Genomic DNA, 18,898 nt, shown 5'->3' with positions numbered 1-18,898 from the left:
ACAATATGAGGGAGGCCTGACCTACTTAGCGAGCTTGTACAGCATTTCTTATTTCTCATTAATGAGGCTTCTCCTTCCCTGTTTCTGTCAATCTCTTCAGCCGCAAAAGAAGCAAAAGTGGGTTAGGGCCTGAAGTTTGACAAAGGTGTGCTGGCAGCGGAGATGTGTTTGGCACCGGGAAGGAGGGGAAAGCTTCCTGGTGCATTTTCTTCAGCGGAAACCAGAACAGAATTAACGATCATTCACATGAGCTTAGCTTCTCTGCTGGGGAAATACAGCAGTGTCTTGACCCAAGCGAAACTGTTGGCATTTTCCCATTCTTAAGATCTGTGACAAAGTTAGTGAGTAGTTCATAAAGTGAGTAGTTTGAAGTGTTGGTGCTGACCTTTAAAGCCCTAAATCAGGGGTAGGCAACCTAAGGCCCATACAAACAAAGACACACAACTTATAAAACCGCTAAACTCCACCTTCCCACCCTCCTGGTGGTACGAAATAACCGGCCAAATGGAGGCACAAACCCTCTCTTTCCTTAACTGTCCACCTATTGAATCCTGGGCCAACAGCCAAAAAAAGGCCAAAATATGGATGAATAAAGACTGTCCAGCATCTTGCATCCGGAAGAGGCTGCTGTCTGTGAGCCTGTTCACTGTTCCTTGAGGAAGTGGACCTCACCCTTTGAGAAACAGACCTTGTCTCAGAAGTTCTTTAAGCAGCGGCTGCACGGACCCCCTAATAGGATGTTGCAAAAGCAAATTTGCAGTGTCGGTTCAGGGTTGGACACTGGAAGGTGCATCTCCCAGCTCCCACTCTTTGGAAAGTGGGGGGTGCAGGAAAGAGACTGTAAAGACAGAGGCTTAGCGAAATATTGTGGGCAAATCATTTTATGCATTAATCAGATACCTTGGTACTCGAACGTGGCAAACCCAGAAGTAAGTGTTCCAGTTTGCGGCTGTTTTTGTGCAGCCAGTCGGAAGCTGCACTTTGGTTTTTGAACGGTTCCGGGAGCCAAACGGACTCCAGGAATGGATTAAATTCGAGAAACAAGGTACCACTGTATTGTGAAGGCCCGCTAAGGCATTGACAGCAAATTCCTCTGTCTCCCCCCTGCCCTTGTTGTAATTTAGAGCTGTTTGCACCCAGCAATCTGTTGCAAAATGTAGGGTTAGGGTGGAACCTAGAGGACCTGGGTTCGAATCTCACCTTTGCATCTCACCCAAGGGAGTGCCACTGGGTGGGTGTAACTACCCAGAAGAATCTCACCCAAGGCTCAGCTACTCCCAGTATCCTCTGCAGCGTGGAAGGAGCTCCTCAGATATTGCATGGCTTCGTTGTGATCCCTAATGGTACCGCAACAACTGTTTGGGGTTGTGTCTTGCGCTGCCCTCAGTCCTACCATTGCGATCCAGGACAGTTGCATTTCTAAATCAGTGAGTGGATGATACATTCACCTTTTGCACTGGAGAGAATTGGTTCCCCTTTGGGCAGCAGTAGAGCATTAGCTTGGCATGCAGAAGGTCCCAGCCAGGTGGAATCCTGAGCATCTCAAGGAAGGACCGGGAGAGACCAGAGAATCCCGGAGAGCTGTTGCCAGTCAGAGTTGACGGTATGTTGCTAGATGAACCAATGGCCATACCAAGTCAGTTTCATGTGTTTTAAAACCAAAGGGCATCACTGAAGTGCCACAGAATGGTGGGTGGCAAGTGGATAAGATGGTGACCCCGTTCTGTGCCCGCCCCAAAGCTTTGTGCCCTTCCTCTTCCCCGGTGCCTGCTCGCTTTCCGAATCTCATTGTGCTCATCCATCACCCCTATCGCGGTGAGATTCCTAGCAGCCTGTTTGCCTGGAAATGAAGACGAAAATTCAGGATGGATCCGGATAGGATTGCTTCAACTTGCACATGGGACGTTTAAGAGTTGCCATTTCGGTAAAAACACGTCGACTTTAGTCTACTTTTTCACGAAGCGCGCCATCAAAGGAAGGCTCACCTGACGCCTTTATAGCATGTATTTAGGCACCAAGCAAAAACTTTATTCTATAACCAGGCTTTTGAATGTCTGTGGCCTTTTAGAAGTGGGTGAGATGTTTTTAATCCATTTCTTTCCCCTCTTGGGTTTAATGTATCTCTGTGGGAGGTTTTGCCTGTCTGTTTGGTTGGTTGTAAGTTGTTTTGTGAGATAAAGTGAATACTAATAATAATGAATACTCATAAATAAAGGCTTATGGAAACCCCTATAAAATGGGGAGTTTTGCAGGGCCGTGGAACAGTGGCTTAACTGTAAATGATTTTGGGCATCTGAATAAAAGGACGTGATGGGTGGAAACAACAGCATGGAACTGGGGAGGTATTCCCTTCAGGTTGCCCCCAAGTTAGAAATGCTTCTGTGAAGTATTCGGGGAATGCAAGGTTGTCTTTTTCTGTTGGGGATATAGCAGAGCTCAGGAGACTGGAATTTGCAGGTTTTGTTATGTTTTTAATATCAAGGAAGCTGGCTGGCAAGACACTGAGCCGCATCTTCTGAGGAATTTAATAACGGAATGTTGTTGGATGCAAATGTGCAAATGTGAAAGGGGGAAAAATCTATGAAATGAAAAGAGAAAAAGAAAGAGAGGCAATATCCCTTCTTGTCTCTCAGCTGCAGTTGACCCCTTCACCTTGACGGGGCCGGAGTTTCAAGACTTTCCTTTGCAGCATCCCTTATTAAGGAATGTTTTCAGTTCCAGGGTAATATACCTTGTGTCAGAATGGCTCAACACAGAAGCACTGCAAAACGCACACGAGCTAATAATATTCTGACTATTATTATTTTTTGAAAAAACATTGATCTGACAAGCCTGCTCCTCTGTCTTGTTCTGTTTTCTTGTGCTTTCCCGAGATTCCGGTATTTGCACAGCAACATGTCTTGAGTGTGTTCTGTTGTGGGGACATTTCTGAAAACACTGCCGTTTAAAGGTGCAGGGTTAGCCGTACAAATTGCTCTGTTCTTCTAGATCTCTATCTCTTTATCGAACGTTTTGTGCATGGGATCCTCTTCTTATTGAATGCTTCATGCATGGGGTCCATTGCGGCCTCATTCTGTGACAATGTAAGGACTGCGTCCAGACGTGTAAGGACTGCGTCCAGAAGCAGGAGAAGCAGAATCAACACCTGCATGCTCAGGTCCGCAAAGCAGATACCTGTTCGAATTCCTAGCCCTGGGACCTAATGGCTTCCAATTTGGCTGCACTCACGTGCAATGTTAAACCAGACCTCTCCAAAGTGGTGCTGTCCAGGTAATTTTTGTTGTTTAGTCGTTTAGTTGTGTCCAACTCTTCATGACCCCCTGGACCAGAGCACGCCAGGCACTCCTGTCTTCCACTGCCTCCCGCAGTTTGGTCAAACTCATGTTCGTAGCTTCGAGAACACTGTCCAACCATCTCGTCCTCTGTCGTCCCCTTCTTACACCCTCCATCTTTCCCAACATCAAGGTCTTTTCCAGGGAGTCTTCTCTTCTCATGAGGTGGCCAAAGTCTTGGAGCCTCAGCTTTAGGATGTGTCCTTCCAGTGAGCACTCAGGGATGATTTCCTTCAGAATAGATAGGTTTGATCTTCTTGCAGTCCATGGGAATCTCCTCCAGCACCATAATTCAAAAGCATCCATTCTTCGGCAATCAGCCTTCTTTATGGTCCAGCTCTCACTTCCATACATCACTAGTCCAGGTAATAATATAATAGTATTATTTGTCCCCTGCCATCTGACTGGGTTGCCCCAGCCACTCTGGGTGGCTTCCATCTGCTACAAAAACATAATCATGGCTGTCTTCTGAAAGATGGGACACGGCTGGCGCTGTGGTCTAAACCACTGAGCCTCTTGGGCTTGCCGATCAGAAGGTCGGTGGTTCGAATCACAGCGACGGGGTGAGCTCCCGTTGCTCAGTCCCAGCTCCTGCCAGTTTGAAAGCACACCAGTGCAAGTGGACAAATAGGTACCACTGCAGCAGGAAGGTAAACGGAGTTTCTGTGCGCTCTGGTTTCCGTCGCGGTGTCCTGTTGCGCCAGAAGCGGTTTAGTCATGCCAGCCACATGACCCGGAAAACTGTCTGTGGACAAACACCGGCTCCCTCGGCCTGAAAGCGAGATGAGCGCCGCAACCCCGTAGTCACCTTTGACTGGACTTAACCGTCCAGGGGTCCTTTACCTTTAAAAAAACTTGTATGTAGAACTTCTGTCTCCTTTTCATCTGGTAGGAGGGCTTTGCACAGGGCGGGCGCCACTACCAAGAAGGCTCTGCCTGGTTTGCTAGACTACAACTCCCACCATCCCAGAGTCCCTCAACTTCTGGAGATTCCCCATCCTTGCCTTAAGAGGCAAGGGCTCATTTTTTTGATATACGAGCACCTGGAGGAAAGTGAGGGATGTGCCTGTAAACAAAGGCAGAGATGGGCCTCCGGGTGACCCTGGGATTATGTAACAGTGAAAGAGAGTAGCCTCTTTGCTGCCTCCTGGCAAACCTTGTGTGCCGTTTCACATTGCACTAGCCTCTTGTGTGAGTGGCCCCGAAGCTTTGTGCTCTTCCCGGTGCCTGCTCTCTTTCCGAATCTCATTGTGCTCATCCATCACCCCTATCACGGTGAGATTCCTAGCAGCCCGTTTGCCTGGAAATGAAGACGAAAGTTCAGGACGAATCTGGATAGGATGGTTTCAACTTGCACATGGAACGTTTAAGAGTTGCCATTTGGGTAAAAACACGTCGACTTTAGTCTAGTCTACTTTTTCACGAAGCACGCTCACCTGGCGCCTTTATAGCATGTATTTAGGCACCAGGCAAAAACTTTATTCTATAACCAGGCTTTTGACTATTTGTGGCCTTTTAGAAGTGGGTGAGATGTTTTTAATCCATTTCTTTCCCCTCTTGGGTTTAATGAATCTCTGTGGGAGGTTTTGCCTGTCTGTTTGGTTGGTTGTAAGTCGTTTTTGTGTTGCCCTGGGTGAGATAAAGTGAATACTAATAATAATGAATACTAATAAATAAAGGCTAATGGAAACCAGCGCTTGCAAATATGCCTACGTTTTCACGTGATAAATCCATGTAACGGAGACATTCCGGAAGAAAAGTGAAGCATGCCGAAGAATGAATGTCCATTCATTTAAAAAGAAACCCCTGAATTGTCTGAGCTGCCCTCTTAATTTGTTTTTCTCTCATTTCTCCTCTTAGAAAGCCCACCGGCAGCGATGTCCAGGAACGGCTACTTCTTCGAAGAAACAGGCAAGTAGAATCCTACCTTACGAGTAGCAAACCTATCTTCTGCTAATGTAGCCCAAATGGCAACACTCTGCGCTGCAACACCTTGTTGCAGAGCCCACATGTTTGTTTTATCTCCTGCTGGCTGACTTCTTTGCATTTGATCTCTTTTGCTGTTTGTTCTCCCTTCAAAACAGCAGTTCCCAAATGTTTCCTGGAGGGCGGAGGCTCGCTCCCTTCATCCAGAACTTAGCAATCAGAAATCTTAATCATTTCTTGCGGCGTCCTACGGGGAGTTAATCTTGTTCTCCATTGCTATTCACCGTTTATATGAAAGCACCGGCGGACTTTGTCAGGGTGTGACACACAACTCCATCTCTCCGTGCCATCTGAATCGGGAGAAGGCAGCTCAGGTGTTTGACCGTTGCCTGGAGGTGGCGATGAGATGGATTGGGGCCAATAAATAGAAACTGGCATGATGGAGGGTGCTCTGTGTTACGAGCTCTTGGGTCCAGGAAGCAAGTAGATTTCCTTCTCTGGGGAATGTGGTCCTCGCCTGGAGGGATCATAGAATTGTAGAGTTGGAAGGGACCTGGGCCAGTGGCGTGGCGTGGGGGGTGCGGGGGGGGGCCGGCCGCACCGGGCGCAACATCGGGGGGGGGGGCGCTCGCCGCCTCTGGAGTCGCCGAAGAGCCTCGGGCGTAGGCTGTAGCCATGTCTTGCGGAACCAACGAGATGTGCGCGCGTCCGGGCTGAAGGCGTCCGGCAGGCAGCGGCTCTCAGCGCTCGCCGCGGTCCCCGCGCGCCAGGGCGCGCCAGGCAGCCCCTCCTCACAGCCCCAATGCTGCAGCTGCTGGGCCATGTTGCATTTTCCTCGCCTCTCTGCCCTCCTCCTCCGGGCAAGCGGCGTCGTTTGGGCGGCAGCGCCAGCGGCAACTCGCCTCAGATCACCTGACACGGACCCGCTGCCGCCGCCGTGGCTACCTTACCATAAATACCCCAGCCCAGGCAGCAGCAAGAAGAAGCTGGCAGCGGCGGCAGGTTAGGGGTTAGGGGCGCAAATTACTTGCCTTGCCCCGGGTGCTGACAACCCACGCTACGCCGCTGACCAGGGGTCAGGAAACGTTTTCAGCAGGGGGCCGGTCCACTGTCCTTCAGTCCTTGTAGGGGGCCGGACTATATTGGGGGTGGGGAGTTGATGCAAGAGCACCACGAGCCCCGGTGGCTGCTTACCAGTATCTTGCGAGTGCTGGTGATCCACGCGGCAATTCCCAGATCATCTGCAGGCTGGATCCAGAAGGCAGTTGGGCCTGATCCGGTCCGTGGCCCTTAGTTTGCCAACCCATGATCTAGTCCAACCCCCTGCCATGCAGGAATCTCAGCTCAAGAATCCCTGACAAATGGCCGTCAAACCTCTGCTTAAAAACCTCCAAGGAAGGAAAGGCCACCCCTTGCTGATGGAGACTGTTCCATTAGCTTTTACTGTCAGAAAGTTCTTCCTGAAGTGTATTTGGAAGCTCCTTTCTTGTAACTTGAATCTATTTTTTCGGGTCCTACTCTCCAGAACTGGAGAAAACAAGCTTGCTCCATCTTCAATGTGACAGCCCTTCCAATATCCGAATATAGCTATGCTATCTCCATCTCCTGTGCATAGCTCAGTTGGTAGAGCGTGAGACTCTTAATCTCGGCGCCGGGGGTTCGAGCCTCACACTGCAGGATAAATAATAATAATAATAATAATAATAATAATAATAATAATAATAATAATTTATTATTTATACCCCGCCCATCTGGCTGAGTTTCCCCAGCCACTCTGGGCGACTCCCAATCGAGTGTTAAAAACAAGTTCAAGCATTAAATACTAAAAACTTCCCTAAACAGGGATCCTTCCAACTCTACAATTCTACGATTCCTCTTTCCCAGCTCTCAACTGTCCTTTGTAAGGCTCGGTTTCCGAGACCCCTTCATCATCGCCCTCCTCTGCAAGTAACATGGCTTAATGGTCCTGAGCGATTTGCAACCCTCCCTGGCAACATGGGTAGCAGAGGAGTTGCCTTGCTTAGTGCCTCTCCGTCTTGGCGAACTCCAAGGATCGACTAATTGGTTTTGCTGGCAATGCAGAGCTGCAGTCTTGCTCCAGGGCACTGAGGTCCCTAGACAGCTCTGGTTGTTGTCTCTGGTTCCTCTGTCTCTCTCCCCCCCCCAGACTTTTTGAATTGCATTCCCCCCCCCATTACTTTTGTCATTGCGTTTGGTATGTCTGCCTTGTTTATAACTCTCCAAATTCTTTGCCTGACTGTGGAATTAACCCAAATGCTTTACTGAAGCAAATCCATTCAAGATGGTCCTGGGATATTTCCTTGCTGTCTGCCTTGTTTTACCAAATGAACACACAAACAGATACACACAGTGAATTGTCAAGGGGTCTTGGAATGCCAGGCTTTCTTTTCTAGGGCAGATCCATCCTGCTGACTGCATGCATGGTTCTTTAACCAGAGGGGATGCAGAGCAGAACTATTGCATTGCAATCATTGCTGTAAGGTAAAGGGACCCCTGACCGTTAGGTCCAGTCGTGGCCGACTCTGGGGTTGCAATGCTCATCTCGCTTTACTGGCCGAGGGAGCCGGCGTACAGCTTCCGGGTCATGTGGCCAGCAGGACTAAGCCGCTTCTGGCGAACCAGAGCAGTGCATGGAAACGCCGTTTACCTTCCCGGCAGAGCGGTACCTATTTACCTACCGTCTTTTTCGCTCCATAAGACGCACCTGACTATAAGACACACCTAGTTTTTAGAGGGGGAATGCAAGAAAAAATATTCTTTAAAGGGAGCGCTGAGCAGAGCCTGGGATGCATACAGGCTCTGCTCAGCACTCCCTTGAAAGAATTTTTTCCCCCTTTTTCTCTTTAAAGGGCATGCGGCTTTGGGGGCTTTTCCAGGAGGTGGGCAAAGGGACAGAGGGGCTAAGCCAGAAGCTAGAACAGCAAGAGGGAGAACGGCGCAGTGATCCCTCTCGCTGATCTGGCTTCTGGGATAGCTGTGCAGCCTGCATTCGCTCCATAAGACGCACACACATTTCCCCTTACTTTTTAGGAGGGGGAAAGTGCGTCTTTCGAACTGCTAGGTTGGCAGGAGCAGGGACCAAGCAACAGGCGCTCACCCCGTCGCGGGGATTCGAACCGGCAACCTTCTGATCGGCAAGTCCTAGGCTCTGTGGTTTAACTGAAAAGAGCCAAAAGCAACTTGTGCCCACAGTTTTGCCGTTTTGCCTGTTCCGCCTCCTGCCATTTGCCATCTCACCTGTAGTTAAGACTCCATGCCATCTCGAGGCATCTCAAAACCCACGGAATGGTTTTCATTCCTTCCCACTTGCAGCCAAAGACTTAAGGAAACCAGATGGAGAAGGCTACAGTTTATAGTGTATTCTGGGGTCTCCGTTAGGACCTGCAGGAAAAGTCTTGAGACTCTCTGGCTTGTTTATATTGGGGGTGGGAAAGGGGGGGGAGGGTAAAGGAATGTTGATACTGGGAATACTTCGCGAAAAGTCTTGCCAATTCTGTCTGATTTGTATTTAAAGCATCTGTCCCCCCTCCCCACCCGCCGCCAAACTGACAAGTTTAGAAAAGGAAAAGGGTGAATAAGGGGGGGGGGTTTGGGGGGAGCCGGAGCTGGCTGGAAAAGGCCGAGGATGAAGCCTTCTGATTTTGCGTGCAAATTCTCTCTTTCGTATGAGAGCGAGATTATAAATTAAATGCAGCGCTCCAGGGCTCACTTTGAGACAAATCTCGAGTGATCTGTGCGACTTAAAGGTTTGTGCGGTACTTCAAGCTGTGTTGACATGCAAACAATTATTTTCAAGATTAAAAAAAAGAACATTGATGCAATTCAGGCATTTCAAGCGGCTTTTTCAGAACCTAAGGAAATCCTGCCTGCTGGATGGGGCCAAAGCGGGTTGGACTAGATGACCACTGGGTACCTTCCAACTCTAGGATTCTGCTCCTGCACTCCATTCTCACAGGGACCAACCAGATGCCCATGGGGAATCCAGAAGCTGCATCTCAATGCACCAGCACCCTCCTCGCTTGTGATTTACACCGGTTGGCACCCTTCCTGGGAGATGCCAGGACTTGAACCCGGGACCTTCTGCTTGCATGGCTAGTGCTGTGCCACTCAGCTACGGTCCTTGCCAACTCAAGAGGCAGCCATATAATCATGTGCACTTTGGCTGTTCACTTCTTCCTCTTCTTCTTCTTCTTGATATTTATTATTTATTTTTCTTTAAAAAAAATACTTAAAATATCAGGGACTTCCCTTCTCCTTCCATGCTTCATTTTGCATATTATAAATCCCTGCATATTTCACATTAACTAAACCGTTCAGTATTCCATTGTTACATCCATCAAGACTTATTTACACTGTTGAATTTATCTTAATGCTGCCACTGTTTTCAAGTGTACACAGTTCCCTCCCCCATATATTCAATAAACATTTTCCAATCTTGTCTAAATGTATGTTCTTCTTGTTCTCTTACGTTAAGTCCGCAAGCTGTGCGTATTCCATCAGCTTAAGTTGCCATTTTTCTTTAGTTGGGACCTCACTCGTTCGCCATTTTGGGGCTAACGAAACACAGGCCGCAGTAGTGGCATACATAAATAACCATTTTTGACACCTGGGAATTTCCATCTGAATTATCCCCAAAAGAAAGGACTCTGGGGTTGTTGGGGTTTTTTTTTTTTTTGAAAGCTACTTTTAAACACTTTTTTCAATTCATTATGGATTGTTTCCCAATACTCTTTTACCCTTTAATAGGCCCACCACATCTGAGAGAACGTTCCCTCCATCTCTTTGCATCTCCAACACCTGATTCAGTCTTTTATATCTTAGCAAGCCTGCTACTCTGAGTCTTCTGTCTTCTTTTTTCATTTTATTGCACACATGTGATTTGTTTGTATGTTGGTGCAGAAGGAGGATGCTTCTACCCTTTCTCTCTTACCCTAACAGCGCTCTGGATCCGTGCTTATCTAGAACCTGCAGAGTTGGTGCAGCAGCGGAGTAGAGTTCAGTGGGAATGCAGTTGCCGCAATTCGGATTAGGCGTGTCTCTTCCTGCTCCCCCTTGCTGCTACTTCTTCTACACCAGTGTGGTGTAGTGGTTAAGAGCGGTAGACTCGTAATCTGGTGAACCGGGTTCGCTTCCCCGCTCCTCCACATGCAGCTGCTGGGTGACCTTGGGCCAGTCACACTTCTCTGAAGTCTCTCAGCCCCACTCACCTCACAGAGGGTTTGTTGTGGGGGAGGAAGGGAAAGGAGAATGTTAGTAATAATTAATAATAATAATAATAATTTATTATTTGTACCCCGCCCATCTGGCTAGGTTTCCCCAGCCACTCTGGGCGGCTTCCAACAAAGATGAAAGATAGCTGCTTTGAGACTCCTTTGGGTAGTGATAAAGCGGGATATCAAATCCAAACTCCTCCTCCTCCTCCTCCTCCTCCTCCTCTTCTTCTTCTTCTTCTTCTTCTTCCTTCGGCAATCACTTTATCGAGTAAGATTGTCTTCCATAAACACGGTTTTAACAGCGGGTTCGTGAGCGACTGTGGAGGCCAATTCTGGATCCACACGTCCTTCCGCAGTGGGGACATTGGTTCCCGGGTGGGAGTTGATCGTGGCGAGGGTTTGCACCAATTGCCGATCGCCGTGGGACTTTGGGTTAGGGATGCGTTTTTGCAAGACGCCTGTGCGTGAATTTGTATTGTGTGTGTAGATCAGTGCACACTGACCAATGCACAGTCTTCGCAGTAAGGCTCTACAGTGGTACCTCGGGTTACAGACGCTTCAGGTTACAGACACTTCAGATTACAGACTCCACTAACCCAGAAATAGTACCTCGGGTTGAGAACTTTGCTTCAGGATGAGAACAGAAATCGTGCGGCGGCGGCAGCGGGAGGCCCCATTAGCTAAAGTGGTGCTTCAGGTTAAGAACAGTTTCAGAACGAATTAAGTTCTTAACCAGAGGTACTGCTGTATTCCGATGGCATGTGTATCACAATGACCGGTAGATTCTTATCTGCTGTGGCCTTCACAGCCCTTGTAACATACGGCTTGTTATCATCCGCCTGTTCTGCCATTGAGAACTTCTTGGATCATTCTTTGTCTAGCTCCTTCCCTTTGACCTTACCTCCTTGGGTGACCCTGCTGGGAGTACAAGATTCCCAACGGCTTCACTCACAAGGGTCATAGGAATGTGCAAGCCCACTCCCCACAACTAGGTGATGATCCCTTGCAATGCACGCCCCTCTCCCAAGGTGTTTTGCAGGATTCGAAAACGAAAGAACCTCCCCAAATTCCAAGAGATTTTGATGCATTCTTCTGCGTCTTGTAGATTCTTGCAGAAAGGTAGGAAATATCATTCACTGGCCTTTGGGTGGTTGCCAGTGTTGATAAGTGCAGAATTCTTTTTGCAGCTGAAGCAAGCACAATCTGATTGATGGTAAAACCTTATAGAAATGGGTACAGCAGAGATCCGAGACTCTGAGCACCCTTGAAGTCGAAGGTGGTACTTTTTAAAAAAGGGAGACAGTAAGACTCTGCGCCGCTTAGCAGTTTTAGCAGATGGTGGTCGTTGCATGAAAGGAAATTTGCACAGAATGTTGTGCAATTATTGTTTTTTTTTTTTTTGTTTTACGAACAGCTCAGAAGCAATTTTGGTTATCAAGTGGCAGTGTTTAATAATAGGTGAAATCTGGCTAAGACGTCTGCCTACAATTGCCTTTCTGATATCTCTTGCCAATAATTCCACAAATCTTGTTGAATCCACTCACAGCACCGATGCAGATCTGCTCTCTTGCCTTTTAAGCTCAAAACAAAATTTATTTATGATTTCTTATTTGTTTGTTTTTCTTTGCCATCTGCTTTGAGACACATGTGAAAAGCGGGGTGTGATTTTTAAAAAAATAAATAAAAGCGTGAGTGTCTGCAAAAAACATTTATGACACATACCCTGCGCTGCTTGTCGGTTAATTGAAAAATACAGTGGTGCCCCGCAAGACGAACGCCTCGCAAGACGGAAAACCCGCTAGACGAAAGGGTTTTCCATTTTGGAGGCGCTTCGTCAGACGAATTTCCCTATGGGCTTGCTTCGCAAGACGAAAATGTCTTGCGAGTCCCTGCGGTTTCCCCCCCTTTCGCCCCCCTTTTCCTAAGCCACTAAGCCGCTTATCAGCTGATCCGCTGATAAGCCGCTAAACCGCTAATAGCGCTAACCCGCTAAACTGTCAATGGGCTTGCTTCGCAAGACAAAAAAACCACTGTAGGAAGAGCCTCACGGAACGGATTAATTTCGTCTTGCGAGGCACCACTGTAACCCCTCTAAGTTCAACTGGTATTAGATTGGAATTCCATACAAGATACAGATTCAAAGAAGTGATTGACTGGTTTCTGTCTCTTCCCCCGATCTCTGTAAAACACGTGGGCAACCTCATGTCTTTGGCCTAATGCTTTGCAAGGACCCCCCCCCCCAATTTCAAAAGCTCTCTGCAAGCAATTCAGTTCAGATCTCTGGCGAGAGTGATGTGATTCCTGCCTGCTACACACAGAGAGAAAGGCAGTAGGGGGGGCTGAAAGAGAAAAGGGGAGGCCCCACACATTGTCTTCTCTGGTACCCCACCCACAATCCACACGCAGACCCCTAATGGATTGCTTATGGCAGGGGTCAGCAACCTTTTTCAGCTGTAGGCCGTCCCTCAGACCATGTGGTGGCCAGACTATATTTTTTTTGGGGGGGGGGAATGAAAGGATTCCTATGCCCCACAAATAACCCAGAGATGCATTTTAAATAAAAGCACACATTCCACTCATGTAAAAACACGCTGATTCCTGGACAATCCGTGGGCCGGATTTAGAAGGCGATTGGGCCAGATCCGGCCCCCGGGCCTTAGGTTGCAGGCAGTCCTGTTTAGGGAAGCTTTTAATGTTTAATAGGTTATTGTATTTTAATATTCTCTTGGAAGCCGCCCAGAGTGGCTGGGGAAGCCCAGCCAGATGAGCAAGGTATAAATAATAAATTATTATTATTATTATTATTATTAATTGAATGGTTGAGTTGGAAGAGACCCTGAGGGTCATCTAGTCCAACCCCCTGCAAGGCAGGAAAATGCTGCTGCCCCATACGGGGACCGAACCTGCAACCTTAGCGTTATCAGCACCACTCTCTAACCAACTGAGCGAGAGGTTTTCAACATTTTTGGGTCCACGGCTCCCTTGACCAACTGCTCAGGAGCCCAGTGAGGTCACCCCTTTGCCTGCAGAGCTGGCAGCTGCCAGATGGCAAGGGTAGTTGCTCACGAGTAACCAGGCAGGACTCCGACCTGTCCTTTACAGGTTTTATTTAGGTGCAAAACTATTTACAGTGCAGAACCCCAAAGTTCATGTCTGCCTCAATCGCTAGCAGAATCTGGGAGTGCTTGTTTCCTGGACCTCCCCCAACATAAAAGCCTCGTTACGCCCAGCCTTTTCCTTCCATCTTTGCGCTTTAGACCTCTGCGCAGGGTGGGTGACGGAAGGGGCGTGCTTCCCTCCTGGCCGGCTTGGCAAGGAGCGGTGCCGAGGCTCCCACCAGCATCCTCTGGTCCTTTCATCTCTTCCCCACTGGAAGTGGGGCTTTCCTCATCACCGGAAGAGGAACTGCTTCGCAAGATTTTCGGAGACTCCCTGTAACACAACTGCCCCTCTGTTTCCCGGCCCTGTTCTGGTGGCAGTTCCCTGACAGCAGCCTATTATGTTTTTTGAAACCCTCCCTTGTGGAGTGTTCCCTCCTCTCCTCTCTCCTTGGGAGTCCTCTGGGCAGCCATTGCTGCTGCCCCTGCTCTCCGAGCTGCCCCCTTGGCCCTAAAGAGGGCAACTGCCCAACAGGGGCCTGGGAAGCACCCCCTGGCCAGCACCAGGGGCGCCATTCACTGGGGGGGGGGAGCTTATGGCCAGGGCTGCTGCAACAAACAGCTGTGCAAGCCTTGGGGAGGCAGAGATGCGAAAGAAGATCAGAGGAGGCAGGGAAGGATAGAGCAACAGAGGACAGTTTTGCTCGTGGCATCCCTGACCATCATTCTGGTTACCCAAGGGTGCCACGGCACACGGGTTGAAAACCACTGAACTGGGCTATCCAGGAATACAGTGGCACCTCGGGTTACAGATGCTTCAGGTTACAGACTCCGCTAACCCAGAAACAGTACCTCAGGTTAAGAACTTTGCTTCAGGATGAGAACAGAAATCGTGCTCCGGCAGCGCGGCAGCAGGGGGAGGCCCCATTAGCTAAAGTGGTGCTTCAGGTTAAGAACAGTTTCAGGTTAAGAACGGACCTCTGGAATGAATTAAGTACTTAACCCAAGGTACCACTGTACAGCTCTTATAATAGCAAAAAGGTTGCTTTCCCTAGCTTTGACACTGGGCAACGCCTCTCCTGGTCTGTCCCACAGAAGACCTTACGGGCTTCAAATAAAAACATCTTGGAGGTCCCGGGCCACAGGGAGGTTAGGCTGGCCTCAACTAGAGCCAGGGCTTTTTTGGCTGTGGCCCCGATCTGGTGGACCGCTCTGTCACAAGAGACCGGGCCCTGCGGGACTTGACATATTTCCGCAGGGCCTGCAAGACGGAGCTGTTCCACCAGGCCTTTGGCCAAGGCACAGTCTGACCCCCTCCTTCGGTAATCCTCACAGAACTCTAGCTCAATGGTTGCCATGAATTTGATTCTGAATTGATTTTAGAATGAATTGATTTTAGAATGCATGTCAATTAATTGATTGTGATTTTATGCAAACTGTGTTACTTTTATTGTTGTTACCCGCTCTGAGCCCAGCTGGGGAGGGTGGGATATAAAAAATATATTGTTGTTGTTGTTGTTGTTATTTATTTATTTCATGCTACAACGGTATAAAAATATTTCTCTAAATAAATCTGGGGAGGGTGGGATATAAAAATATATTATTATTATTATTATTATTATTATTATTATTATTATTTTATTTATTATTTCATGCTACGACGGTATAAAAATATTTCTCTAAATAAATCACATGTTTTGTTATTGCCTGTTGCACCCCACCTTTCCTCAGCTACACGGTGGTAGTTCTTGTGCTCCACCCACGTTTTGCCCTGTCATAACCAAAGAACAAACAGATCCCCACATTGTTTAAAAACTAGGTGATGCTTGAAACATTAGCTCGCTTTCCCCAGGAGCGATTGTTTATGAAAAAGCCCGCGAACCTCCTATTATTAAACCAATTGCATGTTGCAAGACTACTTGGGTGTGCTTAATCCTTTAGAGCCAGTTCACTGCGGCATGTCTACATCAAGCCAATAATCTGTGCTTGCAAGAGGTTAAAGAAAGCGAGCGAAGCACTTCTAATTAATTTAATCCAGCTGGCAATCTAGGTGTGATGCTTCACCCCCCCCCCAGTATTGTTTCTGCAATCAAAACCCTGTGTGTCTGTATCTCAAAAATTCCTGGTAGTTCTCATTCCGGGTGGTTTGGGACGCTGTGGCACAGTGCATGCTCTTACGAAGAGCTGCCTGTTTTGCATTAGACCAATACCCATCTCCTCCAATCACCAGTGAGATGAACATATATGAGTGAAGTTTGTTTCCTCACCTGCCTTTCAAATCCATCTCAGCTGGAGGCTGTCTCTGTCTCCTCTTTGCAGCAGCAAACTCTGTATGTTAAACATGCGTTGCATGATGTAATAGGAGCGAGTGGGAAATATTGAAACGAAACCTTTCTGGCGACCGGCGCGGAGCAGCGTAGTTGTCCAAGGACGTGTTCAGAATCCAGCCTGAAGATGGCAGCCTTAAAAGGATGCTTGCTGTCTTTGTGTGGCATGGATCGGTTCCCGTCGGAACGCACAGAAACCAGATTTCCCTGAGGGCTCCTGCTTAAATGTAGTAGCTATACTTCGGGGAGGAAGCCAGGTCTGAGTCTGAGTCTGAGCCGTGGGAGGCTGGAAGGGAATCGTAAGCTGCTGCCCCGGGTTCCAAGGTGGAAGAAAAGTGATGTGCAGAGAAGAAGAGAAGAGTTTGGATTTGATATCCCGCCTTTCACTCCCCTTCAGGAGTCTCAAAGCGGCTAACATTCTCCTTTCCCTTCCTCCCCCACAACAAACACTCTGTGGGGTGAGTGGGGCTGAGAGACTACAAAGAAGTGTGACTGGCCCAAGGTCACCCAGCAGCTGCATGTGGAGGAGCGGAGACGCGAACCCGGTTCCCCAGATTACGAGACTACCGCTCTTAACCACTATACCACACTGGCTCTCGGAAATACAGCGGTACCTTGGTTCTCAAAAGGCTTAGTTAACAGACAAATTGGCTCCCGAACGCCAAAAACCCGGAAGTAAGTTGAAATATACTCGGAGTCGAGAGTGGATTTCATGCTCTTTATTCTGCTTATAGTGGTGAGGAGGAATGGAAGTTCCCCCAGAATGTCTGCTTTATATACATTATTTACACAATGGGCCCCACGTGATTGGCTAATTCCGGGATTCACCTGTAGGCCAATCAGGTTCCGGATTCACTTCCACCTGGAGCTGGATTGGGTGGCTCCTGTGGACCAATCAGACTGCTGCATTCTGGGTCCTATTGTTCTAGGACCAACCAGACTGCTGAATTTTGGATCCTATTCAACTTAGACCATAATATAAGTGTTCTGGTTTGCAGACGTTTTTCGGAAGCTGAACGTCCGATCTGGTTTCCTCTTGAGTGCAGGAAGCTCCTGCAGCCAATCAGAAGCCACGCCTTGGTTTTCGAACGGCTTCGGGAGTCGAATGGACTTCCAGAATGGATTAAGTTCAAGAACCAAGGTTCTACTGTAAATAAATGATTTGTGTGAAGGAAGCTCCAGGTTCAGTTCAGCTCAAAAGGATGAAGGTAGCAGGTGATGTGGAAGACGCCAGAAGACTCGGAGAGGCACTGGCAGAGTGCTCTCAAGGCTGGGCTGGACTGGACACCCAAATAGCCTGACCTAGAATAATAGAGTTGGCAGGGACCCTGAGGATCATCTAGTCCACCCCCTTGCAATGCAGGAATAGGCAGCTGTCTCTTACAGGGATCGAACCTGCAACCTTGGCATTGTCAGCAGCGTGGTTTAACCAACTGAGCTTGCTATAACTGTCCTGTATTCCGTTGATCTCTTGTGCAAGGGCAAGGGCTATAGTAAAATGTTAGGGCAGCTGTTCTGCCTGCAGAAGGTCCCTGGTTCAGTCCCTCCCATTTCCAGGTATGGCTGGGGGAAAGACCTGAAACCGCAGAGACCTGCTGCCAGCCAGTGTGGGCAGTTCTCAGCTAGAAGGACCCGTGGCCTGATTCTGTATAAAGCACCTTCCAATCCTCCAACTCCCTTTATAGTTTGCATTTTATTGCATCTTCCTCTTGGACTTCCCCCAAAATCCTGGAACAAGATTTCATTAAAATGTGGAGTCTGCTTTCTCTCTTCTTCTTTCTCTCTTCTTTTCTTTCAAGTTTCTAACCCTCTTGACTTCAAGGAGCAATTACAAAAGGCAAGCTTCGGCCAGCCTTTAAGTTGCACGAAGCCAATTTATTGCAAAATAAAGGTAGCTGCGAATGAGCCAGGACAGAATTCTCATTCGAGCCCTGAGCACACCTCTCCTCCCAGCTCTGGTACCTTTTTCTTATTTCTCCCTCCTAAGTCTGAAATTCCTTTGACCCGCTCAGAGAATACGCTTGGAACGTGCCTGGTGGGAAGAACAGGATCCCGCCGAGAGCAAAAATGGCTGCTTTGTTCTGCCTTTGCAAAAAACACCTTGATAAGACTTTGCTTTGATTCCCTGAGATGTGTGGTGGAGAGTGAGCAATAAAACAGTCTCTCTCTTGTTGCAGGCTACCTTAAGTGCGATACGGACGATGGCTGTGAGAACAAAGAAGAAGTCGGGGGTGAAGAACTTTTTGACACTGTCAATTCCTCGATTGTCTCCGGGGACAGCATCAGGTTCTTTGTGAATGTCAACTTGGATGTACAGCAGAACGTTACAGGTAAGGATGCTGCCGCCTTCGTACCTGAGACCATCTTGGTGTGTCTCTCTCTCATAAATTCCCGACTGGTTGTAAAATTGTTTTCCATGGCCTGGTTTGCACATCACTTTTTAGATCGCAGCTAAGCTCCGGCAAGAAAGCGAGATGAGCGCTGCAGCCCCAGAGTCGGCCACGACTGGACCTAATAGTCAGGGGTCCCTTTACCTTTTAAGCTTGACAATGGCTTAAAGGTGGATAGCATTGTGTTGGTGATGGGGAGAAAATCATCCCTCCTTTGCTCCTTCTCTGGTCCTGCAGCTGTCATGCTACTGGCAACTAAACCATGGTTTGATTGAACCTTGTATCCAAGCCCAGGCTCATAGTTTGTCTCTCTCCCAGCAAGCCTGTGTTTGGATGTTAACACTAAACCAAAACACGTCTCAACTCCAAGTAGCGGCCATGATCTTCTCCCCGTGCACCAGCAGGCTGCGCGATCACCTTTAAACCATAGTTAAGCTTAACCATAGGGACACGGGTGGCATTGTGGGTAAAACCTCAGCGCCTAGGACTTGCCGATCGCATGGTCGGTGGTTCGAATCCCCGCGGCGGGGTGCGCTCCCGTCGTTTGGTCCCAGCGCCTGCCAACCTAGCAGTTCGAAAGCACCCCCGGGT

The 18,898-nt window shown here is 48.4% G+C and overlaps 1 protein-coding gene across 6 annotated transcripts in view; it reads left to right on the top strand.

Moving 5' to 3' along the window:
* SLC4A11 (solute carrier family 4 member 11) overlaps nucleotides 1-18,898 on the top strand; it is a 252,993-nt gene that overhangs the window by 122,212 nt on the left and 111,883 nt on the right. For all 6 annotated transcript variants that reach the window (XM_081876743.1, XM_081876742.1, XM_081876739.1 and 3 more), the window contains 2 exons: nucleotides 5,193-5,243; nucleotides 18,095-18,247. In XM_081876743.1, coding sequence (XP_081732869.1) covers nucleotides 5,193-5,243; nucleotides 18,095-18,247 — 204 coding nt within the window. The remainder of the gene's footprint in view (nucleotides 1-5,192; nucleotides 5,244-18,094; nucleotides 18,248-18,898) is intronic.

This window comes from Podarcis erhardii (assembly GCF_964252035.2).
Source record: "Podarcis erhardii genome assembly, chromosome: 9".
Lineage (NCBI taxonomy): Eukaryota > Metazoa > Chordata > Lepidosauria > Squamata > Lacertidae > Podarcis > Podarcis erhardii.
The sequence above is the reverse complement of the archived record's forward strand: the minus strand, read 5'-3'. Positions and strand labels throughout refer to the sequence as shown.